Source organism: Balaenoptera ricei, chromosome 8 (assembly GCF_028023285.1).
Source record: "Balaenoptera ricei isolate mBalRic1 chromosome 8, mBalRic1.hap2, whole genome shotgun sequence".
NCBI lineage: Eukaryota > Metazoa > Chordata > Mammalia > Artiodactyla > Balaenopteridae > Balaenoptera > Balaenoptera ricei.
The window spans coordinates 9,849,065-9,872,911 of NC_082646.1; the positions used below are offsets into that span (position 1 = coordinate 9,849,065).

Below are 23,847 nucleotides of genomic sequence, written 5' to 3' on the forward strand. Positions count from 1 at the left end.
TCCAGGGCCCGAGAGTGGGCTGTTGTCTAACCCTAGGAAATGAATTGTCTGAGGAGACACACGTGCTGACAAAGCAAGAGACTTTATGGGGAAGGGGTCCCCGGGCGGAGAGCAGCAGGGTAAGGGAACCCAGGAGGACTGCTCTGCCACGTGGCTCGCAGTCTTGGGTTTTAGTTTCCGGGTTGTCTCTGGCCAATCATTCTGACTCAGGGTCCTTCCTGGTGACATGTGCATCACTCAGCCAAGATGGATTCCAGCGAGAAGGATTCTGGGAGGTTGGTAGGACATACGGACTGGCATCTCCTCTCTCCTTTTGACCTTTCCTGAATTCTTCTGGTTGGTGGTAGCTTGTCAGTTCTGAGTTCCTTACCAGCACCTCCTGTTGTAAGATAACTCATGCAAGTGGTTACTGTCGTGCCTGACCAGGAAGGGCAGTTTTGGTCAGTGGTTTCCCTCTCAGTAGGACCTTGGGCCGACTCCTTTATTCCCAGACCTCAGGTTGCTCATTGGTAAAATCATTGTGTGGGTTAGATTCAAATCCATCCAACACATATTTATTGAGCACCTGCAGTGTGTGAGACCCAGGCTGAGTGCTCCGGGCATGCAGTGGTGAACAGAACTTGATCTCAAGGAGCTTAGAGGCTAACGGGAGAACCAGACATCCAGGAAGCCACATAAAACAAAGGGCACGAGATCACACTGTTGCTACAACATGGCAGAGGTAACTGAGAAACCACAGGAGCCTAATTCGGATTCAGAGATACACACCATGAGTTCGAAACAACAAACACCAAGCGTCAAAGGGAAGAAGAAGAGGAAGGCCCCTTATCAACTTCAGGACTATGAAAGTGAGAAGGTACGGAAGACGGTCATGAAGGTAAAATCAACCCTTTGGCAGAGTGTGGAAAAATGTAAGAAAGGGAAGAAGTCCATGATACTAGTCTTCTACCACCAGCAGAATAAAAAAAAGAATGAAAATCAGCCAGAGCAGGATGAAGAAGTCCTGGAGGGTTCTTCCAGCAGTTCATCAAGTACTACCCTGTGTCTACCAGGTAACTGAGACCTTGCTGTCTCTGTTGTCTCTCCAGAAAAAGCACTGGAGAAATGGTCATTTGTGTAGAGATCAGACACAAATGGTCACCTGTGTAGAGACCAAATAAAGCACTCAGATGTTGATGATTAAAATACCAACAAGCTGTAAAAAACAAAAACAAAAACAAAAACAAAAAACAAAGGGTACGTGCAGCATAGCATGGTTGTCAGTGTGAGCTTCGCAGTGAGACACATCTGGGTGGAGACCAGCACTGCCACATTGCACTAGCTGTATGATATTGGGCAAGTTGCTAACCCCCTCTGTACATTTCCTCAGTAATTTTGGATAATAACCCTTTCTTTATAAAGTGGCTGCTCAGTGTAGAGCCACACCATTAGAAGTGCTCACTACATGGCGGCCACGCCCACTGCAGTGTCACGTTCTAAACTGAAACAACAGAAACCTTCTTGAGAATGTCAGTTAGACCCCACGAGGGGCTTGTCTTTTGGTTCTGAGGCCCCTTCTTATGCTCAGCAGATTTCTCTAGTCTCCTTTCTTGGCCATGGAGCTTGGGGATCCACCCGCTGCTTCTCTTGGGGTCTACCTCCGAGGCCCCCTGCATTTCAGCCCATCAGCCCCCCTGAGCGAGAACCACAATCTCCTCTGCTCCCTTCTTCCTTGTTTCATTTCCCTACAGGCAAGAAGACAGGCCCTTCTCCTTCCTACAGATGTGCTGCTAATCAATTTGGGGAAATGAACGGGGAATAAGAGAGGTAGTTTATATGCGTCTGTTGGTCACGACCCTTGGTCTTTAGTGCTTAAAACCCTTCTAAAGTGGCAGAGTGAGTTCTCTGCCAGAGAGAGGGCTTCACACAAGCCCTGGCACTTGGGGCTGTTCCATCTTAGAGGTTGTGTGATTCTGTTCCATTGTGAATGGCTTGAAAGAGATCATTTTTGACGCTGAACTTCTTTATCTCTGTGTAAGGAGATAAAGGAGGATCAGAGCTAAAGCACACTTTGAATGTCAGACACATCATACCTAGAATCAGGTGAGGTTTCATCATATCAATTTATCGGTCATCAATACTGCAGATTTAATAGTCATGTACTAAGAGAGACTTCCCTGGAGGTCCAGCGGTTAAGACTCCGAGCTTCCACTGCAGGGGGCGCATGTTTGATCCCTGGTTGGGGAACTAAGATCCCACATGCCATTTGGTGCAGCCAAAAAGTAAAAAAAAAAAGAAAAAGTCAGGTACTAAGAGATGAATAGGAAGGAGAGAAGGTGAACTTGGGATGCAAAGTTGCTGACACCATACCATTCCTGGAAAAAGATGACAGTTAAAAAAAGCAAAAGTGGGGCTTCCCTGGTGGCGCAGTGGTTGAGAGCCTGCCTGCCAATGCAGGGGACACGGGTTCGAGCCCTGGTCTGGGAGGATCCCGCATGCCACGGAGCAATTGGACCCATGAGCCACAACTGCTGAGCCTGCGCATCTGGAGCCTGTGCTCCGCAGCAAGAGAGGCTGCGATAGTGAGAGGCCCGCGCACCGCGATGAAGAGTGGCCCCCACTTGCCGCAACTGGAGAAAGCCCTCGCACAGAAACGAAGACCCAACACAGCCAAAAATAAATAAATAAGTAAATAAATAAATAATTATTAAAAAAAAAAAAAAAAAAGCAAAAGTGGAACTGAATTCCTATTGGCCAAAGGAATATTGGATGGATGAAGGGACAGGATCCAAATGTGGTAACTTGGAATTCTGCTTTGGCTAGAAAGTGCTGCTTGATATTTTGAAGCCATATGATACGAAACTACAGAGAAAAGGGTAGGGGACTAAGAGGTACAAACCATGATGTATCAAATAAGCTACAAGGATATACTGTACAACGTGGGGAATATAGCCAATATTTTATAATAACTATAAATGAAGTATAACATTTAAAAATTGTGAATCACTATATTGAACACCTGTAACTTATATAGAATATTATATCAATTATAACTCAATTTAAAAAAAAAGAAAGAAACTACAGAGAATGAAAGATAGAAGTTGGCGGGGGTGGCAAGGTAGGAGGATGTGTGTCCCTAAAGGAAGCAGGGACTGCCTGTAAGAGCCCACTTGCTCCCAGAGGTGATGCTGCACTTACTCAGAGTTCTGTGAGGGCAGCCTGACTTTAAGAAGAGTCTCAGGAGTGAACCAGTATCTGGAGCCTGTTCTGGGAGGAGGCCAACCCTGCCTTCCCTTTTAGGTTCCGTCCTTCTGGAAGCCTTTGCTAGTGGAGGATAGAAAGGTCAAAAGACAAAGCTGTTGTTGACCTGAGTTATTTCATTGTTCCTGAAAACCCAGTAAGGTAGGAAAGGTGGGCATTAGCTGGAGTGTAATTTGGGGGGTTAAGGAAGATATGATGAATTCAATTAATATGGAAGAGCCAGTGTGAGACCCGGGACTTCTATCACTTCTGGTGCAGGATTCTTCCAACACTCTGACTCGCCCCTTGCCCACAGAAACATCCAATAGCTATTAGTTGTAATATTTGCTTCCTGCACGTTGCCATCCAGTTTCTGCGTGATTCATCAGAGGTTTTCCTCTTCCAGTTTCCTGCTATGTTGGAACCTTGGGGACTCACACTGAGATCAAGAGAGTGGCAGAGGAAAAGGTCACTTTGCCCTGTCACCATCAACTGGGGCTCCCAGAAAAAGACACCCTGGACATCGAATGGCTGCTCACCGATCATGAAGGGAACCAAAAAGTGGTGAGTGTGCGCCCGGCTAGAGCCCCGCCTCTTCTCCTCCCATCCTCCCTCGCCTTTCTCCTTGTGTCAGTAAGGGCTAGAAACTGCTTTTCTAGCTAGAAAAAGGCTAGAGTCTTCCAGATGCAAAACTATAAACAAGAAAGGGTACTGGGTTGCGAGTGTAAGAGATTCTATGTTTCCTGGGCAAGCAAGAACTACGAGAAAGCCATCTATCATTTGCCTAAGGAGGGAATCTGCACTAGTAGGGTCTTTCCTATGAAGGGGGCTAGGATGAAGCAGCTAGATTGCCTAGTCTAGTGGGCCAGAACCACACCTGTACTGGGAATCTTGCTCCTCTTCCTCCCCTGAAACCATCACCACCTGCTGATGCTTAAGCTTTGCACAGTCATGGCTTCTGAACTCTAAGATTGTATAATATGATAAACAATATAAGATACAGAGGAACAAGTACAGGACATAAATAGAAATGTTTAACACATGTATAACTGGTTAGCAAAAGAACTGATACTGGTTCTAGAGTTGGAAAACAAAGGAGCTGGCCCTGGGTCTGCAGTGCTCAGGTTCTGTAGGACCACCAGGGTGGTCCATTGGTTTCTATAAGCTTCTGGCGGTGTGAACAGAACTTGTCACACTCTGCTCCTGGTGACCCCCTGGTCTGGTCTTCATTAGAGAAGGAGAAGTAGGTAACCTATTGTTACCATCCTTTCTGCCTTGGCTGCACTCAGCCACTGTACCTTGCCTCAACCTAGGTTTTCTAGCATAACTATTCTCACTCCCTTTACCCATTGACTTATTTTTAAAAATCTTTTTGTTGAAAGTCTTGTGATTTTAAAAAAACAAAAAACAAACAAAAACCTATAACCTAGGGAAGCTGACTTTAGACTTTCCTTCATTTTCAGAACTTTATTTCTTACCCTACAAAAAGTGCAAAGTTGTCCTTTCCTCTCCTCTGTCTATACTACTAATTTCATAAGGTGGTTTATGCAGGGAGAAGCAAAGGTTTTCGCTGAAAATATAATTCAGGATCACGGTTGGAGTTTAACTTGCTTACAGAGCTGCCTACATCACCTTGTTATTTTGATACCGCTTGTCATTTTGTTCTCATAGTACATCATCCCAAGACTCACTCTGTTCTCTCGAGAGCAAGGTCACCTTAACCTGTGCATGTTTATTCCAACAATTTCATAATCAATCCTAGACATGATACTCTCAGTTCTGAAGGAAGGAAGTAAGAGGCCATGTTCCTCTAATAAAAATCCAAGAATGACGCCACTCATCTAACTTTCACCCAAGCGGTTTCATTTAAACTAAAGAAAAAAAGAGTTGCTTGGTTATGTAGCCAAGTGAACTTAAGGGTTGATTAAAGAAGGCCACTGATATGGCTTCTGTTATCACTCTGATAAGCAGGCACAGTTCCCTACTTATCTTCAGTGAATGCTCTGAAGTAAGGATTGCCATTTATTCAGTCATTCACATGGCATGAATTTATTTTGCACTTACTGTATGCTACGGTAGGGTAGGCACTGGGGTACAATAGTGAAGAAGATATCAGCATCCCTGCCTTCTTGGAGCTTAAAGCGAAATGTCATTCAATAATTTAAAAAATTTTTTTTGAATTTTATTTTATTTTTTTATTTTATTTTTTACTAATAAGAATAGCAGGTTCTTATTAGTTATCTATTTTATACATATTAGTGTATATATGTCAATCCCAATCTCCCCCAAGAAATTGTTTTTAAGGACAGAACAATAAATATTATGCCAGGCACAAATCTGTTTAGCACATACTATCTCACTTAACTTAAGCCTCATAACCAGGATTATTGGTGCCATTTCAAAAATTAGGAACTAAGGCACGTGCATATACACATACAAAGTGAGAAGATTGCTTAAAGTCACCCATTTTTGACATTGGGCATGCTGACATCGGTACCTGGGCTATTAACCACTCGCTATGTCACCTTCATAAATAATTTGAAATTAGAAAATGTGCTGCTATATAGGAAATAAGGAGAATATGGGGAGAAAATTATTCCAGACAGAATTAATTATGCAGAGACTCTGTTGCTGGAAAAAGCTGAGCACTATTGGAAGTTCTGAAATACCAAAAATCAGTTTAGTTAAATATAATAAATATTGGATTCCCACTAAACACACATACTGTCTCTCATAAAGGAGCTACTTGAACAGATACATATCATGATAGAGATAAGCAGAGTGTTCTAGAGGAAAACAAAGGAGGAGCCGCTGGCTGAGAGCCCTTGGAGGAGGGGAGAGGTCAAGGTGTGCTTCTCAAGGAGTGCAAGTGTGAGCCTGTGGGTTGCAGGACCAGAAACTGAAAGGTCTTGCCTGCCATACCAGGAAGCTGAGAATTTTTCCTACAAGGTCATGGCGTTCTTGAAGGCTTTTAAGAGTGAAAAGGGCATCTTTGCATTTTAGAGCATGCACTCTGGCTCTGTGAGGCTGATCTAAGCGGGACTCCAGTAGAAACAAGGTCAGTTGAACAGTTTCCGGCTATACGATAAGGGCTTAAACTGCAGTCGTGGGGAGTTGGGATACCAAGCAGTGGGTGAAGTTGCCAGAGCTGGTTAATTGCCAGGGGGTTGGGAGTGAGAGTAAGGGGGGCCGAGGAAGAAAATACAGGAAGGGTTGGAACAGACGTGGTGCTTATTTTTCTTTTTTTTTTTTTTTGGCTGCGCTGCGCGGCTTGCAGGATCTTAGTTCCCCAAGCAGGGATTGAACCTGTGCCCCCTGCAGTGGAAGTTCAGAGACCTAACCACTGGACCACCAGGGAATTCCTGGATGTGAGGCTAACCAATGACCTATATCCCAAGGTTAGCTTTGCGTTTCAATCTGAGCAGAAACACTTTCATCCCTCTTGTCTAGGATGCTCAGATATGCAGGGGACATTTAGGGGTGGGTAGCCAGCCTCAGGGATATTTGAATTTCAACCTAGAGAGCATGGCCACTAGAAATCTGGAGCTTTCCTCCTGGTTCTAGGATGAAAACGCGGTAGAATTTCCAAAGTAAGAGTGCTCCCCTCCCCCAAGGTCAGTCAGGAACTCACAACATTTCCCCTCTGTTTTTCAGTTGGAGAAATCAGGACAGAGATGTTCCAATTCCCATGCCACTCTTGGCCACTCTTTCACCCTTTCCCCTTTCTCTTTGGCTTTAAGCAAGAAAAATCCTGATCTAAAACACAGAGAGAGGGGCCTACATCCATCTCCTTCAAGGCAGTTTCACAACTGCTACGTAGGGCCTGGCACAGCAGAGCAACTGCCAGAAAGTTGCACTGTTCCACTGGAGTCCTAACAAATTGTCCTGCCTTCTTTCCCTAAAAATGCATCGGGAGCAGGTCCACCAGGAATGTCATAAGACAAACAGCCCTACAACAGCTGCGATTCATATATTTAATTTGTTTGTTTGCAGAAGGATTAAATTTATTCACTGTTCCCCCATCACACCCCTATTGATCCATGGCTTAGTCTCAGCACTACATCCCCTAGAATTAAAAAAACAAAATAAAACAGACAGGCACACAAGCATCCGAGATTCAATGTGTGTCTGAACAAAAAAAAGAAAGAGTCAAATTGCAAGGCTGTAACTGACCCCCAACTCATGTCAGAAGTGTTGTGAAATTCTCATATTAAATAAGGGTTATTTAATTATATTAAGATTATTTTTTTTAATAAATTTATTTATTTTTGGCTGCGTTGGGTCTTCCTTGCTGCACATGGGCTTTCTCTCGCTGAGGCGAGCGGGGGCTACGCTTCGTTGCAGTGCGCAGGCTTCTCATTGCTGTGGCTTGTCTTGTTGCGGAGCACGGGCTCTAGGCATGCGGGCTTCCGTAGTTGTGGCACACGGGCTCAGTAGTTGTGGCTTGCGGGCTCTAGAGCGCAGGCTCAGTAGTTGTGGCTCACGGGTTTAGTTGCTCTGAGGCATGTGGGATCTTCCCGGACCAGGCAGGCATTGGCAGGCAGATTCTTAACCACTGCGCCACCGGGGAAGTCCCTATTAATATTATTTTGGGGGAATTCCCTGGCGGTCCAGTGGTTAGGACTCCGCGCTTTCACTGCCGAGGGCATGGTTTGATCCCTGATCTGGGAACTAAGATCCTGCAAGCCAAAAAAAAAAAAAAAAAAATTATTTTGAAGCTGTATAATCTCTGCTTCCCAAAGATGTTAAATACTTACCTGTAGTTATCTCTTTTTTCTTCATTTAATATTAGGACAGGATTTGGGGGAAAGGCAGGGAAAAGCAATATACCAGGAAAGCATGTATACACAGAAGGTGACCCTCAAGCTTGATCTTGAGACCTGTGTAGGTGTTGTTTAGGTAAAAATAAAAGGAGAGGCATTTCAGAAGGAGAAGACTGTATGATTCAAGACAAAGACGCATCAGAGGACATTGTTCGGAATCAAGGGACTCAAGTTTGGGGACTAGGCTATTCAGAGATGTGAGGGCAGGGGTCAAAGCTGAGGTGTGGTCCAGCCTGCACTGGCCTTAGGGGCCACATTCAGAGGGTCAAACTGTAGACCACGTGTGCACAGGTGATGGGAAACAATGGAGGCTTTTAGCCAGGAGAGCTCCACTATAGAAATGAATGGAATGAATGGGCTGAGCAGTTTGGAAACCTTAGAGGCTTCCTTGAACCCAGAATCTGCCTAATAAAAGTGATCATGAACACTTACTATCTCATCCCACAAAAGTCCTATGAAGTAGCTTGTCCCTGTGTGACAGTTGAGGACCTTAAGGTTTAGAAAAGTTCATTAGTTGAGCCCAGGCACACAGCCGTAGGTGGAGGAGCTCTCATTTGAATACAGAGGACTACCGACTTCCCAGCCAGTAGCGTTTCTCCAAATTAGGACTCAGTAGTGGATCCTAAGCAGCCAGACATTTTGTTTTAATATAGACTGGAAAGTATCAGGGCATATGGCACATAAACTGTTTCATGAAACTTATGTTTCAGTTATATATGTGTATGCTCTGTGTGTGCTGGGTCAGGAAGAAAAATGTATTTCTTAGTGTGTGCCTGTTCAAAACGTTAGAAAGCTCCTACGGTAGTGAACTTCTAACAGTCCAAAGCAGTCAGATTCAACTCTGGACCACACCTCCTAAGGCTCTCCGAAGTTAAAAGTACCTTTTAAGACAAAGGTATCTCCTGATATTAGTCCAAATACTAAAATGAACAAGGAAGAAATCCCCTGGACCACAAAGGGTCACCAACCTCCCACAGCCCAAAAAACCCAAAAGTCCCTAAAAATCACCCAGCTCTGTACTGATTTCTAGGTTTAGAGTCTCTTTGTTCTTAGGAAGCACATAGGTGATGTGCACCTACATAAATGTACACAAATATGAAAAAGTCAGAAAGAAAGAAAATAACATTAATTGAGTGCCTATTAAGTGTTCCACGCTTACTTGTTCTATCTCCAAACATCAGCCCCCCCTATTCCCTCTTAGAGAGGAGGTGAGCTCTAAAGCTTCCAGTTTTTTCCTGTTGCTAATGTGTTTCATCCTCTCCCCATTGTCCCACTGGTTTGGCATTTCTATGGCAGCTCCTCTACCCTGTAAGAAACCTATTCTTCCCATGGAGTGCAACAGGAGGTGGGGCAAGAACACCCTGCAAACGTTTAAAACGAACAAGTACCATATCGTGAGGGTGTGGTCCTAGGTCCTCCTGGTCCGAGTCTAAAGCACAGGGCTTTAAGTCGAACACCAGGAACCCTAAGGAATTATCTGCAAAATAAGATGTCATGTACATTTTTCTGGGTCAGAGTTCATAGGTTTTATCTGATTGGGAGAAAAACAAAAAGCAGTGAGGTGGGATGAAGAAATTATTCAGAAATGTTGCTGGCCACCTCCTGGAACATGAGGCTGGTTGCCTTTCAAGGGATAAGAATAGGATAGAAACCTCTCCCTGGCCCTAAGAACTCCCTGGGATGCCCAGCCTCAGTGGGAAATGCAGTTATTAATTAGCAACTACAGGAGGGCCAAAAAGAACTACCCCATTCTAGCAGAATAGAACCTTTTTTTTTTTTTTTTTTCAACTGCAGGGCCCCAGTTTCAGGTTAAAGATATATGTACCCACCCCATGGAAGGCACTCTACAAATATTTATTAAACAAAAGAATGGCCTTAAATCTAAGCAGTGTATTGGAGAGCCTACTTCCTTAATCTCCTTCATCTTGTCTTAAACTTTTCACTGTGTGATGCTGCCTTTTTTTTTTTTCTTGAATGCAAGGAGTTAATATGTGTTAAGTGTTTAGAACAGTGCCCAGCACAAAATAAATACCACATACATGTTTGTTAAATAAAAACAAAAAACCCTGAGTGGATGTATTGTACTGTGTTGGTGGATTTTCATGTCTACATGTAATTCACATGCTTGATCCCAGAGCCAAGCACTGTGCTGGCAGAGGAGTTGCTAAATGGTCATCGAGGGAAGGAACTGTGCCCATTCTCAAATGTCGTCTCTTAAATTTTTCTTTGTTTTTTTTTTTGTCCACACCACATGGCTTGTGGGATCTCAGTTCCCCCACTAGGGATTGAACCTGGGCCACGGCAGTGAAAGCCCGGAATCCTAACCACTCGGCCACCAGGGAACTCCCATCTTAAATTTAATTCTTCCTATAAGCCTGTAAAGTCGGTAGGGTAAGGATTGTTATAGTAGTTTTCTTTTAATATGTGAGGAACATGAGACCTTAGTTCATCTCAAGAAAACTTGGACTCTAAACCTTTCAGACTTGCAAACATGAAGGACTTGTCTGATAGATTTCAGGGCTCGGATCTGAACCCAAGATTCCTACAGTTAAAGCCCTCTGCCCCACCCCCCATGCTTTTCCTGTATTTTCTGGAATATTCCTCAGCTTGAAGACGGTGTTCAGGAGGCACCTCCCTAGAGGGTAAGTTGTGGAGGTGGCAGTTTTCAGGCTGGAGTGGGGAGAGAGCCTCTACTGGTATGATAACGAGGAGAATTAGCTCTCCAGTTGGCTGTTTCCCCGCCCCCATGCCTCCAAGGCCTCCTCCTGGTCTGTGGTCTCATGGAGACTTCACCAGTGACTCAGAGAGCCTCTAGGAAGAGAGGGTGGGAGGAAGAGCAGCTGTCAGCCAGAGGTGAGGCGGGACTTGAATATTAAGCGATCCAAGATGACAGTCATTCGTTTTACTCTGAGCTTGTTGGTATTTTACTGGAGTTCTCGTTCTTGTGTTTCCATATCCACTATATGAATAGCCTCATTCTCCCTTCTGTGTTCCTGGTCTCTTATTCATGCTTTCAGCGATCTTACCCAGTCTCCTGGCTTTAAACACCAACCACATGCTTATAATTCCTAAATCCCTATTTCCAGTCCAGGCCTCACCCCGGCACAGAAGACTCACAAGTATGCAGCTGCTTACTCCACACCTCCTTTGGGTGTCTAGCAGGTACCTCAAATGGAGTAAGTCCAAAACTAAACTCCTGACCCCTCCCCAGTCCCCACGCTCTGACCCCACACCTGCTCTGTGCAGTCTTCCCCCTCTTGGTTGAGGGCAGTTCTCTCCCTGCGTGGACTCATGCCGAAAACCTGGGAGTAGTCCTGGACTCCTTTTCTCTTGTCGAGAAAGATGAATCAGTCGATCTAAGAAAGAATTGGAAAATTTTATTTGAGCCCAGTTTGAGGATTGTAACCCGGGAAGAGCATCTCAGAAAGCTCTGAGAACTGTTCTGCCCCTTAGAAGTCAAGACACAGTTTATACACGTTTTTTATTTATTTATTTTATTTTTATTTATTTTTTGGCTGCATTGGGTCTTCGTTGCTGCACGCGGGCTTTCTCTAGTCGCGGCAAGCGGAGGCTACTCTTCCTTGCGGTGCACGGGCTTCTCATTGTGGTGGCTTCTCTTGTTGCGGAGCACGGGCTCTAGGCACATGGGCTTCAGGAGTTGTGGCACATGGTCTCAGTAGTTGTGGCTTGTGGGCTCTAGAGCGCAGGCTCAGTAGTTGCGGCGCACGGGCTTAGTTGCTCCGCGGCATGTGGGATCCTCCCGGACCAGGGCTTGAACCCGTGTCCCCTGCATTGGCAGGCGGATTCTTAACCACTGCGCCACCAGGGAAGCCCTATATACGTTTTTTGAGCCAGAGGGCTGTACGTTAAATGACATATGATCGACAGGTTACATAATTCAGATTTAAGCACCATTGTGGTGGGTCATGTGACCCTTTACAAGCTCAAGATCTCTAAGGAGTTGTCTTGCTGAGGCTAGGAGAATGTTGCTCTTTCCGGCTGAGCAGGCATTCCTGCTGATGGGGGGTGTGGTCAGTGCAAAATGCAGACACATGATGCAGAGCGGGGTGGGGGGCTGGGGGCAAAGGGCAAAGAAGAATCTTTATGTTTAAATCGTTCTTGTCTTGCCATAAATATGAATTTTAGTTCACACTCTCATGCCACAAACATTTCAATAAGGTGGTCAGTCAGTCTATTGGGAAATCTAGTAGGTTCTATCTCAAAATCCATTCAGAATCTGATGACTTCTTATCACTTCCATTGCTTCCCTTCCAGGCAGCGTATCTCTTGCCTGGATCTTCACTACAGTAGCCTCCTGACTGGTTTTCCTGTATCCACCCTTGGCCTCCTACAGCCTATTCTCAAAACATTAATCGGTCTTGATACTCCTCTGCTCAGAGCCCTCTAGTGGCCCCCCATTTCCCGCAGAGTAAAAGCCATCTTTACAGTGGCCCACGAGGCCCTACGTGATGAGGCCCCAGCGCCTGACTTCATCTACTATCCTCCAGCTACCTGGCCTCCCTGCTGTTCCTCAAACATGCCAGGCGCCCTCCCACCTGAGGGCCTTTGCACTGGCTCTTTCTTCTGCCTAGAACTCTCTGCCCCGAGATAACTCCAAGGCTAGGTCTGTGTCTCCTTCAAGTGTGTGCTCTAATTTCACCTTGCAGTGAGGTCTACCTTGATGACCTTATTTAAATTGCAGTCTGTCTCCCTGGCCCACAACCCCCCTCCCCCGCTCTGTTATTTTCATAGTATTTCACGCTGTCAGATCTCCCATATAATGTTCTTCTATGTCTGTTTTCCATCACTAGAACATATACTTCTCAAGGGCTGGATTTTTACATGTTGTGTTCCCTGATAATCCCCCCAGTGTCTAAAACAGGTGCTGGCACATAGTGGAGGCTCAAAATGTGTTGAATAAATGACTGTCATCTTGGATGTCTTCAGCTTAAGATTCAAGTCCAGCCTTTGGTCACATGTCCAGCCTTACCTATGGATGATTATCCCTCCTATCCTCTCTTCGCTCTCCTAAATATTCTCTAACTGGCCATGCTTGCCAATTTGCTTTATTTTTTTTGGCCGTGCCACGTGGCTTGTGGGATCTTAGTTCCCTGTCCAGGGATCAAACCCGTGCCCCCTGCAGTGAAGCACAGAGTCCTAACCACTGGACCACGTGGTTAGGGGACGCCCCCAGTTTGCTTTAAGACGTCTTTGAAGAGTTCACCTCAGCCTTAGGGAGCAGCCTGATGGTGCTGTCCTAGCGAAGCTGCCCCAATTCCCCCTCCACCCTCATCCCAGTAAGAAGGAGGCACCCCCATAGTGCTGTTCCCAGTAACCTTTCAGGTTCTCTAATGTAAAGACTCAGCGAGTTGAACCTGGAGACCACACCCTAAGGGAGGCAGCTGTAGGGGAGCGGGGAGCGCAGGGAAACAGCCTTCAAGGGATCTAATTCCCCTCATTGTCATACCAAAGTGGCCTTCTCTGTACGGAGCCTGAAAACTTGGCCCTTCCCTGCCATACACCACAGGGAGGTGCCTCCTGAACATCAGCTTTATGCTTAGGGTCCAAGTTTTCTGGAGATGAATTAGGGTCTAATTTTCCTCATGTATTAACTTCTGCAGAAATGGAAATTAACTTGTGGAATGCTGATGGTGATGCCAAGCTTCCTATCCATAGGATGGAAATGGTTCCTGTTCATAGAGATGCAGATGAATTTTTGTCCAAAGGAGAATGTAAACTCTTTAGTCCAATTCTCCTGTGAACCTGTTGTAACAGCTTTCTGGTTCCATCATTAATTAATGAGTTAAGTAAAATCTTTGATACATGTTTATTTTCTACATATACGAGAGTCGCGATTTCACCTTTTTAAAAAATAGTTGTTCTTTCAAACTGTAAGGGAGGAAAAAAATATCTTTTTCCCTCTACCCTCCTAGGTGTTCAGGCTGGGGCACTGTCAGTTAGATTGACAAAAGACAGGTTAATAAGAAAAAAAGCAGACATTTTATTAACCCATGCATTGTGTAAGTAACACCTGGGAGTACCCAGCAATGAGTAACTCAAAGAGGCGGTTAAAGTATACCTAATTTAGTGTGGGAAGGGAGGGGTAGAAAGGGCACTTATGGGAAAGCAAATGACCTTTTGGAAAGATAAATGGGCCCTTAGAAGAATAGATGGGAGATGTGGTAGTTTGTGACAATGTCTGGGTGTGATGCCCACCTCTGATCTCCCAGAAGGGAAGGTTAGAGTTGCACTGGGAAAGGGGATTTATGGACACAAATTCTTTGGGGAGGCTCTGCTTTTAGGCAGAGAAGGGATTTCAGGAGCTCAAGTGACTTCAGCTGAAATTTATCCTTATGCATATACAAAGTGGCATGTTTGGGGGTGGCATGTTCTGGTCCCTGACAACACTTATAAAATTCATTTCCCTGTATTGTTGTCATCTCTAGAACAGTGCCAAGTGTAGAGTATGTTTTCAATTAGTGTTTATTAAATAAACGATTGCCGGGTTGCAAAATTGCCTAGCCAAAGACAGTCAATGGCAACAGACATACATAAAATCAGAGCGGCCTGAAGGGTCTCCCAGACAATGCCCAGAATTACAGAAAGAGGATCCAGCAACCTGTTTGCCCAACGTCTTGTCTTTCACACTTTCTCCTCACATAAAAATGGTGCCAAGACATGCTATGGATGACAGCATTCTTAGTCTGAGTGTCCTATCAGGGAAGGTTTCATAAGGAATTAACATTGATTTGGCGTTTAAAAGAATGAATAGGGATTCTTTATGTGGAGAGATGGAGAAAGGGGAGTTTCTAAGTGGAAAAATGCAGTGGGCAAAGGCATGTGAGCACAAAGAAAGCGCACCTCGGGCTTCCCTGGTGGCACAGTGGTTGAGAGTCTGCCTGCTAATGCAGGGGACACGGGTTCGAGCCCTGGTCTGGGAAGATCCCACATGCTGCGGAGCAACTGGGCCCGTGAGCCACAACTACTGAGCCTGCGCGTCTGGAGCCTGTGCTCCGCAACAAGAGAGGCCGCGATAGTGAGAGGCCCGCGCACCGCGATGAAGAGTGGCCCCCGCTTGCCGCAACTAGAGGAAGCCCTCGCACAGAAACGAAGACCCAATACAGCCAAAAAATAAATAAATAAATAAATAAATAATTAAAGGTGCTAATAATTAAAAAAAAAAAAAAAAAAGAAAGCGCACCTCATATGAAAGCAAGGGAAATGTACCGTGTCTACACCCAGGAATGTGAGGGGGACTAAATAGGAAACGAGGTTGGGAAGGTAATGCAGAGATCATTTTGATGTCCCTGGTCTGAATCTGGTCATCATTCAGAGGTGGCGTGGAGCCATGAAAGGTTTTTGATCTGGGAAAGAGCTAGCGTGAGTTTTACATTAATATTAGCTTGGCATTAACTTACATTATTATGTAAGGTAGACTGGAGAAGACAGACATCTATAGGGGCCAGGTAGCTGGAAATATAAAACTGGAGCTCAAAAATATGTTGGCAATAGAGACAAAGATGTCAGAATTATCACAACTGTGGTGTTGGTTGAAGTGAGGGGACAAAATCGAATACTGAAAACGTTTTAAGTGTATTATCGATTACAGTGTTTACCTTAGTTTTCTTACTTGCTGCTCCCCCATTTTTTTCCCCCCACAAAACTGTGAGGCCCTCAGCGTAGGAACTGTGTCTTATTCCTGCTTGTTTTCCAGTGCCCAGCAAAGCACCCGGCAGATGCGTTCAATAAATATTTGCTGAAGAAAAAGAATATGCAGAGAAAGGAGGAAACACTTTTTTTCAGAGAGGTGGTAAGGGCAAAATGGATGATACTGAACAGTTTTGATATAATGGTGAGAGCATTTATGGCCGTTTTATTGGATGGCTCCATACCTTTTCAGGAAAGCATTTCCTGTGCCGCAGAGCATCACGGGATTGACAATAGGGTTAAGGGCTTAAAGTCGAGTGAAACAATTTGGAACAGCTGCAGCCAGAAATGTGCTTGGGGGACTCCCACATGCTTGCTGCCTTTTTTTTAGTGCTGTTCTGTGTATCTGGCATGCTCCCTCCAGCAAGCTTCTCCCTGCCTCTCTCATCTCTTATTTAGTCTACTCATCTTTCAAAGCCTAACTCAAATGCCACCAACTTTTCTGGGACATTCTCTCTTGATACTCTTTCAAGTTAATCATTCCTTTTTCTGTGTTTATACTTCTCTCCTTGTTAATCCTGCTAGATTATCAATTACTTGATGATGAGAAGAGGGTTTTACTTCATCTGTATAGCCTCCTCCTGACCTGATGGGGAGCAGTCATTCCATAAATGTTTGCTGATGTTTAAATCAAGTAAGTTTAGGAATATGATTGCTAAGTGGCGGGGAGGACAAAACTGAAGTTATACGGCTTGAGGTCTTGGTGGACAAGATCACCATGGTTTTTGTGATTACCAGGAGGTGATGGACTAAGAGAACCAGGAAAAGGTTCAAGAACTAGAGGTAGTGTTGCAGGCAGATGAAAATCCAGTAAAAATCATGATTGTTTTTTCCTGTTGGGGAAATCTAAAGTTTGGTCTCCCTACCAGGGAAAACAAAGACATGAAGCTCACGTGTATTTTATGGAAGGAAAGGACACAATGTTTTCCCACCTAACTTACTACTTCACAGTGAAGCCAGACAAAGAAGGAAAGCCAACAATGAATCCCTCAGTATCAAACCTAGATTTTAACCATAAACTTCTACTCCTTAACTTCAGCTGGACTCGAAACTTTTGTAAAAAACAAAACACATTTTTTCATTTCACATTTTCTCCTTCATTTCCAAACTTTCTGGAAGAGCAGTTTCTGAGCAGTGAAATGAGTGCAGGTGGGACAAGGAGAGGTAACTGTGGTAACCAAAACAATGAACTGGATGGCTTTAGACGGCCGTGTTCAAATCCTGGTTCTGCTATGTGCCTGTGAAATGGGGATAGATAACGCCTACTTGGAAAAACTGTGAGAAATAAACTAGATGTAAAAGCACTTAGCACAAGGAGTGTATGTACTTTGACCAGATCATGTGCAAGTGGTAGGAAATGCAAAAGTGAGGAAGGTATGCAGGGGAAAGGTAAGTCTCCTCCCCTCCTTAGCCTCCATTCTCTCAATTCCCCTCAGAGTCAACTCTGGGGACCGTTCTGTGCATTTACTTCTTTCCTGGACTCAGCTGTGAGAACTTGAGTCTGTAACTCAAAATTAAAACTCCTTATAACACAGGGAACTATACTCAATATTTTGTAATAACCTATAAGGAAAGAGAATATGAAAAAGATTTTATATATATATATGTATATATGTGTGTATATGTATATATGTGTGTATATATGTATATATGTATATGTGTGTATATATGTGTATATATGTATATATGTTTATATGTGTATATGTATATTGTGTATATATGTATATATGTGTGTATGTATATATGTATTATGTATATATGTGTGTATATATCTATATATGTATACATGTGTATATGTGTATATATGTGTATATGTGTATGTATGTGTATGTGTGTATATGTGTATATATGTGTATGTGTGTATACATGCATATATGTGTATATATGCGTGTATATATGCATATATGTGTATATATGTGTATATGTGTATATATGTGTATGTGTATGTATGTATATATGTGTATGTGTATATATGTATATATGTGTATTATGTATATGTGTATATACGTGTATATATGTATATATGTGTACATGTGTATATACGTGTATATATGTGTGTGTATGTATATATGTGTGTATACGTGTATATATGCATATATGTGTATATATGCGTGTATGTGTATATATGCGTATATGTGTATATGTGTATATATGTGTATACATGTATAAATGTGTATATGTATATATGCGTATATGTATATACATGTGTATATGTGTATATATGTGTATATGTGTATATATGTGTATATGTGTATATGTGTATATGTATATATGTGTATATATGTGTATGTATGTGTATATATATGTGTGTATATATACACATACATATATATAAAATAAAAATAAAATAAAATAAAATTCCTTACCTATAAAATGGAAAAGTTCTGAGCATTTAATGCAACAATTACTACTTTATAGTTAAAATGCTACACAAATATGAGGTGTTCGTATTCTTAGAAAAAGGAAGGCCTAGACAAACAGTGTATTTAAGTTTGTTTAGAACAGAAATCTCTTGGACTCTTAGAATCACCCCCAGGCTTGACTGCTTTGTTCCATTTCCTTTCCTTTCCTGGTCTTTTTTTTTTTTTGGCCTCACCGCGTGGCTGCATGCAGGATCTTAGTTCCCCAATGAACCCGCGCCCCCTGCAGTGGAAGCACAGAGCCCCACCACTGGACCACCAGGAATTCCCATCCTTTCTTCATCTTGACCTCAGCTGGAGGGCACGGCTAAGAGCCACACAACTTGACTCTGCTTCCGTCTGTCCCACAGGTGATCACTTACTCCAGTCGTCATGTTTACAATAACTTGACTGAGGAACAGAAGGGCCGAGTGGCCTTTGCTTCCAATTTCCTGGCGGGCGATGCTTCCCTGCAGATTCAGCCTCTGAAGCCCAGCGACGAGGGCCGGTACACCTGCAAGGTGAAGAACTCAGGGCGCTACGTGTGGAGCCACGTCATCTTAAAAGTCTTAGGTAAGACAGAGTGCCCTCGTAAACGCCTACATCGTGTTAATGAGGTCTTGGCGAGGGATAGGCACATGTGTCACACTGGTACAAAACTTCCTATTCAATCCTTCGTATTATACAGATGTCACCTAGTCCAGTTCCCTGGGAAGAAGTGTGTATGTTTTGTATTTTAGCCGTAATGAAAGAAGAACAAATAATCACAGGTTTCCACGGTAACCCATTACAAAATTTAAATATCCTCTAATGTTTAAATAGTATCCTCATATTTAACAAATCTCTCAGATCTGCTTCAAGTCCATTTCTCTGTTTTGTGATAGCAAGAGCTACTAAGTTCTTAATTGCTTACAAGTTAACGAACTTCTGTCCCTGTTTCAGTATTAGTAAAATCACACTCAACTTTCCTAAAATTTCCAATTATAAAAGTTTCTCTTCTTTGAGAAGTGATGAGAGAGTTTCTGAGGCAGCCTCTAAAAATTACAACAGCACCACTGGAAACAGCTGGAATTGGGTGTATATGTGTGCAGGGGATGGAAGTGGGTATATTTTGGAGGGTGATGTAAAGCATGGCAAGGTAACAAAGTGCTATTGAATCCACACTCAAAAGTTGACCATATGGGTGGAAAAACAAGTCAACAGGATGTAGTTCTTCCACTGAATTGGGTGTTTGGGGATCTTTTTTTTTTTTTTCTGCCAGTGAGACCATCAAAGCCCAAGTGTGAATTGGAAGGAGAGCTGACAGAAGGAAGTGACCTGACTTTACAGTGTGAGTCATCCTCTGGCACACAGCCCATTGTGTATTACTGGCAGCGAATCCGGGAGAAGGAGGGAGAGGATGAACGTTTGCCTCCCAAATCTAGGATTGGTAAGTCATCTTTCTACCGGTCTATTGAGATAGCAGGACAGTACTCTCTCCATGAATTCTAAATCTGGTTTTGTCAGCAACTCACAAGGTGACTTTGAAGACACTGCTGGACCTCTTTGAACTTCCATTTTTCATCCCTAAACAGGGACAGAAAAATCTGTCTTTTCTTTCCTCAAATGGCAAAAATAAAAGTGGTAAGGAGATTAGGAGTAAATGTACTCTATAAATCCATTATCTCTAATTATTGTGTTTAGTATCCCTTAAATGTTCAGAATCTTTTGTAACTTTTGAGGATGCACTGCAGTTTAAAGGAATGTTCACCTTTCTTCCCACATTCCAAAAAGGGATCGACTCTCTCACCTCATCCTTACCAAACCGTATTATATTGATAGAATCTTAGGTCAGTGACACAATAAACGATAAATATAGACCTTGTCACTAGGGGATTACAGTCATCTTTCTGCTTGTGTAGACTACAACCACCCTGGACGCGTCCTGCTGCAGAATCTCACCATGTCCTCCTCTGGGCTCTACCAGTGCACAGCGGGCAATGAGGCCGGGAAGGAGAGCTGTGTGGTGCGAGTGGCTGTTCAGTGTAAGTACCCAAAGGGTTGGTTTGGTTTTGTCTCTGCACTGTGGTTCAGTGTAAAATGTTTTTAATCACAAGTAAGAGTAAGGTCAACATCTTTATCTCCAGAAGAACATGGCTATCACTGAAATAAATTCAGTAGTTACCAAGGACTGTTCAACAGTTGTAGCTAACTCTGTATTTATAGTATGTGTGAATTTTCCAGCCCCCTAAAGAAATTTATTATATCCAGGAGGGGACCAAAACCAAATGGAGGTTTCCTTCATAGATATAAATTTCCCTTACAAAAGGTAACTTCTGCTCTGTTTGCAGAGCTTCTCTCGTGTCTGCTGTTTCTCAAAAATAATCGGCTAAAAATAATCCTAATGTCAACGAGGCATATTTTGGGGTGTCGTATTCTGCTCCCCTTCAATATCAAGAGGGACAGTCATACACCAAGAAAGGGTATATGGGGAACTCAGGAAGATAGATACAAAGATCTGGAAGTACTCATCTTGTCCAGAGCTTATGTTTTTTAAGTCCATGTGTTGCTTAGCTTATGTTTGGTTTTACTTTTGCTTTTGTTTCTGAGAAAACAGATGTACAAAGCATCGGCATGATTGCAGGAGCGGTGACAGGTATGGTGGCTGGAGCCCTGCTGATTTTCCTCTTGGTGTGGCTGCTAATCCGACGGAAAGACAAAGAGAGATACGAGGAGGAAGAGAGACCGAATGAAATTCGGTAAACCTCCCGCCAAATCCCCTTCCTCACCCAGGCTGCCTTTCTACCGCCAGCTCCATAGTGACCAGCCAACAAAAATGTCCCATTTCCTCTTAACCTTAAATCTGTTAAAAGGATTATTCTGGTGGGTAAGGAGTTCCAGCCTAGGGGCAGGAGGACTGGTTCACCTTGACTTTCTTGTGAAACTATCCGCAACAGGGACTTAATAAACTTTGCCATCTCATTGCCTTCCACTTATAAAGGGCATGCAATAAAGAATGGGCCTAGCCTATGGGCCATGAAAGGGTTTCTGCAGACAAATTCCCAGTCAAGGGGATTGCTGTCTAGACATCCAGTGGGGAGTGCCCATTCCCCCAGAGTAACAGGGTGGACCTCCCGGCCAAGGGGCCGCACACCCGCCCAAGCCCGCCGCAAGGGCTCAGGACGCAGTGGGGGGGGGGTCCCTGTTTCCCTACGTGGTAGCTCGAGGTTTCCACCTTGAGGAGTTGATCGGGCAACCTCAGAAAGCAGCAGCCGCAGCGGAAGCTTTCACAGTCCTGTGGTCCTAAAATCTATCTTTGCTGTTTTTCCTCTTCAGAGAAGATGCCGAAGCCCCGAAAGCCCGCCTTGTGAAACCCAGCTCCTCCTCCTCCGGCTCGCGGAGCTCACGCTCCGGTTCCTCCTCCACGCGCTCCACGGCAAACAGCGGCTCCCGCAGCCAGCGGACACCGTCCACGGAAGCGGCGCCCCGGCCAGGGCTGGCTACCCACACCTACGGTCCAGTGGGGCCGGAGGCAAGAGGGTCTGAACCAAAGAAAGTCCGCCACGCTACCCTGACCAAAGCAGAAAGCACTCCTGGCACGATCCCCAGCCAGAGCAGAGCCTTCCAAACTGTCTGAGTTCCAGCGGACTTGACTCCCATCCTTTCCCAGGAGTCAGGACTCTTCTCGTCATTGACGCCCGGCCACCAGCCACACAACCCCCTCGGACCAAACGAGAGGTCATTGAAGTAGCAGTGACCATTGCATGGGAGAGATTCAAATGAACACTTTCCTTATATGACACCAAACAAGGAAAAGGATGTAAGCTGATCGTCTCCAAAAAGGCATCTCACTGTGCCTTTAGACCAGAGCGGGGGCCAAATCTGTGCATTTGGGGACCAGGACCGGTGGTGAGAAAGGCTAGGGAGAGGGGAAGTGAACACACTTAGAATTCCTCACTTGGGCTGTTTTGTGTCAACACTTTGACTCACCATTGTTAAGAAACGAGGTGTTGTTCATAAATTTTCTATGCATTTCTGCAAACCTACTGGATTGCTATGATTATTCAGAGTCAAGCAGAACCCACAGCCTTATATCACACCTATCTGCACCATGAAAAACTCCAAAAAAGGAAACATGTCTTTTCCATTCTGACCTGACTTCATTTACTTCGAAAGTTTGGATATTAATTTCAAGAGGAGTTGAGAAATAGTGGGAGATGGAGAATGACTGAGATTTTCCCACTCTGTTCACTACTAATCTTCCTACTTATATTGAACTAAAAAAAGGGAGTCCAAAATGTGTAACAAGGGACTGTGAAAAACCTTCCATCTTGATGTTCAGAGGGCCACTGACAAATATCAGAAATATATGCTGGCACAGGTGAATTCTATCAAACATTTAGAGAAGAGCTAACACCCATCCTTCTCAAGCTCTTCCAAAAAATTGCAGAGGAAGGAACACTCCCAAACTCATTCTATGAGGCCACCATCACCCTGATACCAAAACCAGACAAAGACACTACAAAAAAAGAAAATTACAGACCAATATCACTGATGAATATAGATGCAAAAATCCTCAACAAAATACTAGCAAACAGAATCCAACAACACATGAAAAGGATCATACACCACGATCAAGTGGGATTTATCCCAGGGATGCAAGGATTCTTCAATATACGCAAATCAATCAATGTGATACACCATATTAACAAATTGAAGAATAAAAACCATATAAAAAAAAAAAAAAAAAAAAAAAGAAATATATGCTGGAATAATTGTGGATTTTCCCTCAAATTGGATGTCTCTAAGGACTTCCCTGCTGGATATCTCTGGAGCAAGAAAACAATCATTAGGTGTCATTTAACAATCTCCTTAGAAGTATTCTAGAGAAAGAGAGCTTTTCAGAATGCTGGAAGATCATCCAACAACAGTCTCTTCTTTCAGTGAACATATGAAATCAGGATTTCAAGACTGCCTAGACTAAAAAGGGAGATTAGATCAGCTTTCTCTTAATATGTCAAGGAGTGGCATCAGAAGTTCAGCATTGCACCAAACTTGGAGCTTCCTCCATTTCTTTCATTTTCAGAGAAAGATTCACCTGGGACTTTTGCTGATTCTAGGCCTTAAATTATCAAAAAGTTCAGGGATTGACAACCTTTCCTGATGGCACTGCATGGACATCATACCATTCCCTCCTGAGAGGTTGAGACAGAGAGAAATTCAGTATTTTCCAAGTTTAGCCTCTCAGGAAGCCTAGCTCCGGGCTGGAAGGATAGGAAACTAACATTTAGGGCAGAGATGGTGAGGGTAACTAGTGCGTGGCAGGACGGATCTGGGTTAGTGCTGTTAAATACTGCTGGCATCTTGCAAAGAATGAGCAGAAATGATTTACCGGGATAGCTCTCAGAAGAGCTGACTCATGGGAGAAGAAAGATATCTGAGAAATAAAAAGAAAGCAGCCTCCAATACAACAACTTGCCTTTTTAATAGTTTTGACGACTCTGCTAGTCAAATTCATCCTATGGCAAGAATGCTAAACCTGAGATAGCCCTTCAAAGACTCTAAAGCAAGTGTCAACAGATCACCAGTGGTAGAGCAAAATATTTCTTATTATTAAAAGGACACGGAGTTCCCTGGCAGGCCAGTGGTTAGGACTCTGCGCTTGCACTGCCGAGGGCGAGGGTTCAAGCCCTGGTCAGGGAACTAAGGCCCTGCAAAAG

General features: G+C 43.9%; 1 protein-coding gene across 1 annotated transcript in view; it reads left to right on the top strand.

The window, feature by feature from the left end:
• Positions 1-22,173, top strand: part of CLMP (CXADR like membrane protein) — a 91,439-nt gene extending 69,266 nt beyond the window's left edge. Inside the window, exons 2-7 of the mRNA XM_059930174.1 lie at positions 3,626-3,783; positions 18,520-18,721; positions 19,410-19,577; positions 20,050-20,172; positions 20,745-20,886; positions 21,464-22,173. Of these exons, the coding sequence (XP_059786157.1) occupies positions 3,626-3,783; positions 18,520-18,721; positions 19,410-19,577; positions 20,050-20,172; positions 20,745-20,886; positions 21,464-21,764 (1,094 nt within the window). The 3' untranslated portion in view covers positions 21,765-22,173. The remainder of the gene's footprint in view (positions 1-3,625; positions 3,784-18,519; positions 18,722-19,409; positions 19,578-20,049; positions 20,173-20,744; positions 20,887-21,463) is intronic.
• Positions 22,174-23,847: the final 1,674 nt, after the last annotated feature.